The following is an 8511-nucleotide window of genomic DNA, read 5'->3' on the forward strand; positions in this document are numbered from 1 at the left end:
TCTCTCATTTGAATTCAGCATGGAAAACGTGCTCTTAAAGTCTGTGAACAAGTTTCTCACCGTGAGAAAAGGCATTTCGATCACCTGGAGTTGCTACAGCTATTGTACCAGGGCATCACTTGCTTTGTTGTATTCTTTTATCTCTCCAGTTCCATATGAAATATATATGCATACTGTTTATTAGTCAGTTTACGAACGTATAACACGTTTTCATATGTAAAAAGACACAAATGATCATGAGTCAAGAAATGTGTCACACATTCCCTCTCACTGGTGTATTCGGTTTATTCTTTCAAGGCAAATAAGGTAACAATGTGACAGAATAGAACAAATGCAGGACAGTATATTAAAGCAAGATTTTAATTCCTGGTAATTTATACAATAGAATATTTTATATTTTTAGATTTTTTTGTTAAATTTTGGTATTTTCAGATTGCACTGATTAAAATTGTACTTGATGACAGGTAATTTGAGAAATTCCCTGCAGAGATTAACAATGTACCATCCTAACCAACTGTAATGAAGTTAGGTTGCATTGGATGTATTAGAAGTAATTAAAATTAGTGTTGTACTGTAACAGTCATTATGAAATAATGGAAGAGAAAATGTGATACTTCAAGCAGATCTGTTTGTATGATGCGCCGCATGAAAAAAATACTTAAATTAAATTTAAAATAATAGAATTAAATAAAATACAGCATAAATTATAAGAGAGTGTAGTGTTGTAGGATCGAATTTAATTTGCTCTTTAGCACATTCCTCCACATTTTATAGTGTTCCGAAGAAGTGAAAATGCCGAGGGAGACTGATGGTCTTCGGGGATTAATGGAGAGCCAGGCAAAACCACTGTAAAAAAGGACAAACGCTCATCTTTTAGTTCAACCTTTACACAACCTGCAACGCGATGAACGCATACAAAAGGCCGGACGGTCCAGCTGTAGCCCAACCTTCAGCATGTCCAGCTCTATCTTGCCGGTTTTCTTTCCGTCGAGAGCGGTAAACATTTCTGAAAAAGATAACGAACAATAAACGCGTGCATGATGTGGTGAAGCAGTTACATTTCACATGAGACAGCTGAAAAGTGTTTATTTTATCATGTGTGGAAAATGCCCAGACTTGGATATGGACTGTGTTTAAACATGATGTATTTGACCTGGTAATCTCTTCATGAGAAAAGCACTAAAAACAGCGATGCAGTAGTGGGCGGAGAAAAAGAGACTCACTGTACAGCATCTCCAGTCGAATCAGGCAGCTCACAAAGCTGTCAAAGTTGATGGAGAAATCCGGACCGGCATAGCGACTCACTATGGCCTGAAGCACTGCGTTGTTCACCTGGAATCCTGGTAAATAATACCACGGTAAGGTACACGGGTTGATCAATTGCATCCCTTTAATGGTATTACCACTAATAAAAAATGCTGCAGTCCCTATGATCTACAGTTACCACTGCTAATGTTAGTATAGTACTACTATACGTTTTTTTATTCAGCAGATGCTTTTCTCCAAAGCGACTTCCAATCAACTCTATGTAGTGTTACTATCAGCCCACACACCTTAGTCACCAAGGTGACTTACACCGCTAGATACACTACTTACACTGGGTCACTCATCCATACGTCAGTGGAACACACACACTATGGGTGAACCTCAACAGCATGTCTTTGGACTGTGGGAGGAAACCAGAGCACCCAGGGAAAACCCACACTAAGGGAGAACATGCAAGCTCCACGTGGACTGAGTGAGGATCGAACCCACATCCTCTTGCACCACCCAGGTGGTGTGAGACAACGGCGCTACTTGCCGTGGCACCGTGCCGCCCTCGCTAGAGAGCACTTTGGGTGAGAAATTTGCATCAGAACCCAACTACAGGTCAAAGCGAGTCTAATGTAAATGTTTAGTCTAAATGTAAGTTTTCCATCCTTGTCCAGTCCACGGTAAGTGTCCACATTGTTATTCAGACTTTTTTTTGCAGAAGATTATCTACCCTGTACTGTATACTACTGCTGTTCTTATTACTAGTGGTGTTAGACTCTCTTTTTACCTGCTTTGGCTAGAGCCTCTCTCATCTCATGGGTGCTCATGGTGCCAGAATTATCCGTATCAACACTTTGGAAGACTTCCTGATTGAAGAACAGACATCCATAATGGAAATTAATATTGATACATATAAATGAAAGAACAGAGTGTTATAAAGGGTACTTTACCAGGTACTTTTGGATCTTCTGCCAGAGAACATGCAATTCCTCGAGGTTCAGCTTGCCATTTCCGTCTTTCTGAATGTACGTAGTTAAGGCTGGATGATCTGCTTTCCACTTTTCCTACATTGCAGTAACAAGTCTTAAGGTCAAATGTACATTTAATTGTGGGGTACAAAATGTTTGTCACACGTATTATGTATATTTTCAGAAAGGATACATCCAAAAGACTGACGATATCACGACAGGTGTTAAGACTAAAACCAGCTGTTTTAATCTTGGATCCTGGAAAAAAATTGCAATTCTATTAGCCAAGATAACAAAAAGGAAAGGAAAACATTAACATTTTAAAAGGCAAAATGGTCTTACTTCTGGACAGAATATTGTTCAGAACTTGAATAAGCTGGAAAACGGACACCTCTGATTTCTGCAATGGGATTTACTGCATCATTAGAAAACTTTTATCCCAAGACTAATTGTCAAAAAAACTGTAGGGAATGAGAGGACTGGCAGTACTTACATTTCCAGCTGTCTGGTTGAAAAGGGTCTTAAAATCAGGATCAGTGTGGCTTTGAAGAAGCTTTGGCTGAAAAATACACTTAAATGACCTGTTGGGAAAATCATCTACGAGATGAATAATGCTCGTACTAGAAATGTATATATCTGCCAATGAGAAAAGTTCACCTGGATTCACAAAAAAGCTCTTGCACGTCTTTCATAGAGTAGGACCCTATATATGCGATGGGTGTGACGTTGACCATAAGAAGATTTCTGTAGCCAAACAGAATAAAATGTCTTACCTCCTTTACATTCACGCTGATGGTCGCTGCCACTTGACTGCAATTCAAAGGAATCTGATTCAATTTACTTCACAGCACAGTATGCACCTTGACATCATTTTTGTTTTATTCAACAGTCTGTAAAATTGGAACCTTTACTTGCTATGACGCTTTCGAGCCGCGTCCCCTGCTTTACACTAAAGGCCACTTGTTTTATGTCGCTTCACTTTTGTGATTGTTTTATTTCAGTTCAATTCTATTATATTTCTGTTCTGTTCCCACCTGGCAATCGCCTGCTTCTCAGTGAAGACACGCAGAAGGAAGCTCCCCTGCATGTTTGCATCAAAGGTGGAGGGGATGATGATGTACTCCCCCGGGGGCAGGTGGAAGCGGGTGCAGGCCTCACGAGCATTGATGAAGGATCCATTTCTGGCCACAGGACTGTTGCGCAGCAGAACCTCCTGACCCAGGTGGACATCGGTACGACCCTTAAACTGATCAAGAGAAAGAAGACAGAAGGTACGTTCAGGAGGGCATTCAGCATACCTACTGGTTCAGTACTGGACTGTAATCATAATTACTTATTCTGTATAGAAGTAGAGAGGGGGAAAAACACAGCTGGTGCCTGAATTATAAATTTAACAGGGACCGAGAGTTGATTTGCTTCTCAAGCCAACAGGGAGGCAGATGGTGGCGTAGTGGTTGGAGCCCCTACCTTTGCACCCAATAGTTGCTGGTTTGAGTTTCGTCCCCAGCTGTAATACCATTGAGCAAGGTATTTACCTTAAATTTGATCAGTGAAATGCCAGGGGGAACATGGTTTTACTCATAAACTAGTTACCCCCAGGACTCCTTGGACATTAGACATGTCACCTCTGTGTCACACAAGCAAATGTGTGGCAGTTTTGAGCTTCCTGAGTTGACATACCTCAGGAGGGACCTGGGAAACACAAAACCAAGATTTTCAACAGTCATTCTCAAAGTTTCAGCTGTCTTCAGTGAGCGCCACGCCCTCCAGAGCCGCTCACCTTGAATATGGTAAAGCCGATGTAATTCAGCTCTATTCCGAGCTTCTTTTGCTTCCGCCCATCCTTCTGCATGAGGCCAACCAGGAGGGTGCATCTGTCTTCTCCATCAAAGGGGTCATCGTCCACATCCTCGAGCTTGATGGCGTACTGAGGGTTGGAGCAGAAGGTGGCTGTGGAAGAGACGGAACTGCGTTTTTGGAGGCTGTTTCATTAGGTGAAATCAGCAACTCATTGCTGGGGATAGAAAGAATATTAATTCTGTTTTTTAAAGAATTTTAGTATTTGGTGACGTCAGAACGCTTCTAGCTAGCACAACATGGAGAAGAAGGTTCACCTGGGAAATTCAGACAGCCTCCTGCAGTCGAGCCCACCTTCCACTGCCCGCTGAACTGGTAGTGGTTCCAGTAGCTCAGCTTGTCACTAGTCAGTGTGTCTGGGGTCAGGTTGCAAATCTCCAGGGTGGCAAAACTCTGTAGAAAATCTGAAAAAGCCATCCTGGAAGAAAACAGTGAACCCCAACAGCACATGAGGGTCACAAGGAGAATTTTCTTTTCTGGGTGATAGAAATTTATAAGCAGCAAAATGTGAATTTGGTCTGTTTTGGTTTCTTTCTTCAATGGAGCTCTCTTTGCTAGACTCCCTCTCACTTTAGTGGAGGGAATACCTACTGTGGTACTACTTAAGTAAGAGCTACAGTAAGTCAGATGTGAGTGGCAGAGAATTAACCAAACATTTTCTAGCTCTTCAAAAAGCACACCTGGACCAGAATTTGGAAGGACTCACCAAAATTCTCCATCTTCGGCAACATTCACCAGCTTGGCTTTCTCTTCTGGGAGGATTCGGTTCCATTCTCCCGAGCTGGCAGAGAAAGAGAAGCTGTGTGAAGCTCTGCTCCTGTGGACACCCAACAATCAGCCTTTGGAAACCACAGTATTCATGGGCTCACCTGTCGCTCCAGGGCCCGGTCCATTCCACGTTACCCCAGGGGTTCCTGAGTCGCACCAGCTCAACCGTTTTCCCTTGGTAATGCACCTGATGGGTACATTAAACACCTTATAAATAACCACATTCAGTTTTTATCTCTTCCATACCCACGGTCACAACCCCACTATGATCAACAGTTTCACTGAGAATCTTTTATCACAGCATAACAATCTCAGCAGACTTGATGGTTTAGCAGCACCATCCAATTCTTTTTTATCCAGAACATCTTGCAAAGATCACAACTTTTTTCCAAGTAAGGGAACTGTACCACTAGAAATGTCATTTTATTGATGCTAATTCATGCTGAACTTTGAGGCTGTATTCACCAGCAGCCATGTTTAGCCCGGAAACTTCCACATAGGTATCGTGGTATCATACCTCCTCTGCAGCAGTGAGGGAGTATGCATGTCCTTTCACCAGCTTCAAAGGCGTTATTGCCTCTCTTTCATTGGAACTTCTAGCCTGCACAAACATACCGGTGAAAGGTTCAAGAAAAACCAGTGTAACAGAAGTGAATTTTGTGAAATGCACAACAGGAAGAACCTCTGTGATATGATATTACATGTCAATATGTTTTTACTGTAGCTCTGCAGCTCTTCAACTCCATCTAAATGCTAGGCCAGAGAGTTAGTATATTAAAAAGTGATTATTTTGACTTTCTCTTACTTCAATAGCGCAGGCCAAGAGTGATCCCAGCTGCAGCGCCCTCTGGATAACTTTGAAGAGGTACGATGGAGCATTTTTCAGCTCGTATTTCTCCGATATTCCACCGGTGAAATCCTCAAAACCCTCAGTGGCCGATCCCCCAGACAGAGCCTCATAACAGCCATTCAACCTGAAGAAAGAGAAGGAGAACAAAGGGCCCAAAATCCTCATTTTGCCCAAATTATTCTATCATCGAATTACACGAAGTGCGGCGGCTGAGGTGGTTCTCAGTGGAGCCATTAGTTCCTACTTACTTGGCATAGGCCTTTTCCAGCAGGGCGCTCCAGAACTCAGAGCCTTGACTCGAATGAACAAATACCAGTTTCCCATTTCTCGTCGGCAGCTTGTCATCGATCACCACATCGATCCAATCCCCAAACTGCCAGAACTAGTCGGTGGAACAACAAAGCGGTTGTAGGCCTTGAGACCAAGGATGGCCTTTTGCAGGCTTTGTAGGATAACACACGTACTGCAGTTCTCCATTAATCACAGAGATCTAAATGGAAGCTGTAGATCTTAAAATTGTACATTACATCCTGTTAGACTGCCAATTCTGGTACCGTGAAATGAAGTATACCAACCTGGAAATGGAAGATTCCAGCATAGTTTTCCTGGAAACTCTGCCCAGGTGGGACAACGCGAGCCAAGATTTCCTGGTCCAGAGTCAGGGAAGCGATGGCAGCCATCAGCCAGCAGTCACCTATAGGGTACAAAACCCTAGATGAGGGTACCCGTCTCTTGTTCTCTAGGCCGCTTGCGTCATGGGAGAATATGGTGCAATGGAAGAAATGTTGGACTACTGTAATGCCATAATCCAGGTCTTTCCAGCTCAGTTCTATCTTGTCATAGTTTTGTCTGACAATGGCATACTCCACAAAATATTACTGGAAGTAATAGAGCAGGCAGAATGAAGCATGTTTACTGGAGTGTGTTGCCACCCTATATTTAATTTCACTTAATCTTAGAACTTACCCAGCTGTCCTTGGCAGATATCTGTCCTGGTGGCTCCATTATCAATGAAACATGGGTTCTTGCACAGCTCCTGCCGAGATCAGAAGTAAGAGGTAAGTGAAATTGCATCGTGTCGGAAATGTAGAAGAGCGTGAAACATAAGTATGTAGAAGCGCTCGTAAAACATACATTACTGTGGGATTAATCAGATTGTCCCTTTCGGCCTCCAGCATGGAATACGTGAACCACAGCCACCTAATGTATCCTCATTGTCAGGGTTACCAGCTGCGTTTGCTTAATATGTGTTAGTGCGTTCATGTCTCGGGTGCATTTCAGTTCATCCAGAAAAGAGGGCTTCCCGTTTCTACGTTAAATGAAGAGGACACAAGTCTCTGCGTCTCGGTGAGCTACTCAAAGGCTCCACGCAAGGTAGCGCTTCTTTTTCACATTCAAAGCGAATTTCCATTTGGGCATTTGGCAGATGCTTGTTGTAAAGTTCAGGGTATGCATAATAACAAATAAACGTAATGCAAAGCACTGTAACCTCACGGGGGTTTTGCTCTGGTATCTCCAGTAAGGGCTGGAAAACCAAGCAGCCAACTGAAGGCTGAATTTTATATAACTTTATTCAAGACTTCATGCAACTCATACGTTTATACAAATGGACACTACCTGCCTCAACACCTGTGAGATCTGGCAGCAGCAACCTTCCCGTCATGGGTTCGTGTCTTTAATAAAAATGCCACCTGTTGCCAACATAATGAGTATTTATTTTACATCATTTGAGTATTTTAAATGATTATTTATTTTACTTCATTTCCATATTTAGATGACCCATTTGCACTCCCAGACAAATATAATTTATACCTTTTTGTGTTCAAATGGGACTTATAGATTTGAAATTTACCCTCATGTTGGAGTTACTTCAATTTTATGGACTTCTAATTGGACCAGTCTGATGGGAGAAATGGGCAGAAAAGAAGCTTCACTCACACCCCTCCATTGGAGGTGCGGCGGTGTTGGAGGTGCGGAAGACACTCATCCCCTACCTTTGGCCTTTTCCAGACCACACCTTGAGTCTCGCTGGAGTTAGGGCCCAGGATGTTGAATCCCAGGGAGCTGCTCCCTGCAGGAAAAGTGTCGTCTTCAAACAGACGGCCTTTCTGCAGGCACTGGGTCTTCAGGGTGGAATAGTCCTGGTTGCAGAACTTCACGGCATTCTTGTTGGTGCCCATGCCTTCGGCCCGTTCGTTCTGGCGGGCCAGCTTGCCTGCGATGGACGTCATCCTGCTGGATCGGTCTTCTTTGGAAAAGGCTCACGGTGTTGCGATGCTGAGATGGAACAGTTCCTCGCTACTCACCTGTTGCCTCTTTTAAGGCTGGTACCAGTGATACTAGCCTGGGAGGAGCTACCTGAGGATAGGTGCAGCAGGATATCGTTAAAATCCCTATTGGCACACAACGGACACATCTGGTTTGATGCAGTGGCTTCATGACTAGATGTGCAGATGACTCACACACAACAGAAGACAATAAGGTACCTAACCTGCATGTCACCTACAAGGGTAACACATATTGCAGAATCTGCTGCTGACGTTTCTATCATGTTACTCAATAACAACAGAAAATTTCAGCTGCGGAAATGACATTTCTACAGTAGGTATAATTGCTATATGACTGCGGGGATATTCACATATTGCAGAATCTGCTGTTGACGTTTCTATCGTGTTACTCAAGAACAACAGAGAATTTCAGCTGTGGAAATTACATTTCTACATTATATCTAATTGCTATATGAAGCAAGTTTAAGGAATATTCCACTGGCAGGATGAAGAAGCTCCTTGTTCTTTTGTCTCTATGATAAAGTTA

General features: G+C 42.9%; 1 protein-coding gene across 1 annotated transcript; it reads right to left on the minus strand.

The window, feature by feature from the left end:
- Positions 1–339: 339 nt before the first annotated feature.
- On the minus strand, positions 340–7973 carry LOC108927098 (calpain-2 catalytic subunit-like). Its single transcript, XM_018740141.2, has 21 exons — positions 7692–7973; positions 6664–6733; positions 6273–6391; positions 5946–6079; positions 5653–5821; positions 5365–5448; positions 4949–5034; positions 4786–4860; positions 4337–4497; positions 4003–4172; positions 3903–3914; positions 3257–3468; positions 2996–3032; positions 2716–2781; positions 2565–2622; positions 2416–2480; positions 2205–2273; positions 2042–2120; positions 1224–1340; positions 948–1006; positions 340–846 (listed from the first exon to the last, which is right to left on the minus strand). The coding sequence occupies exons 1-21, from the start codon at positions 7926–7928 to the stop codon at positions 823–825; spliced, it is 2103 nt and encodes a 700-aa protein (XP_018595657.2). The 5' UTR covers positions 7929–7973; the 3' UTR covers positions 340–822.
- Positions 7974–8511: the final 538 nt, after the last annotated feature.

Source organism: Scleropages formosus, chromosome 4 (genome assembly GCF_900964775.1).
Source record: "Scleropages formosus chromosome 4, fSclFor1.1, whole genome shotgun sequence".
Lineage (NCBI taxonomy): Eukaryota > Metazoa > Chordata > Actinopteri > Osteoglossiformes > Osteoglossidae > Scleropages > Scleropages formosus.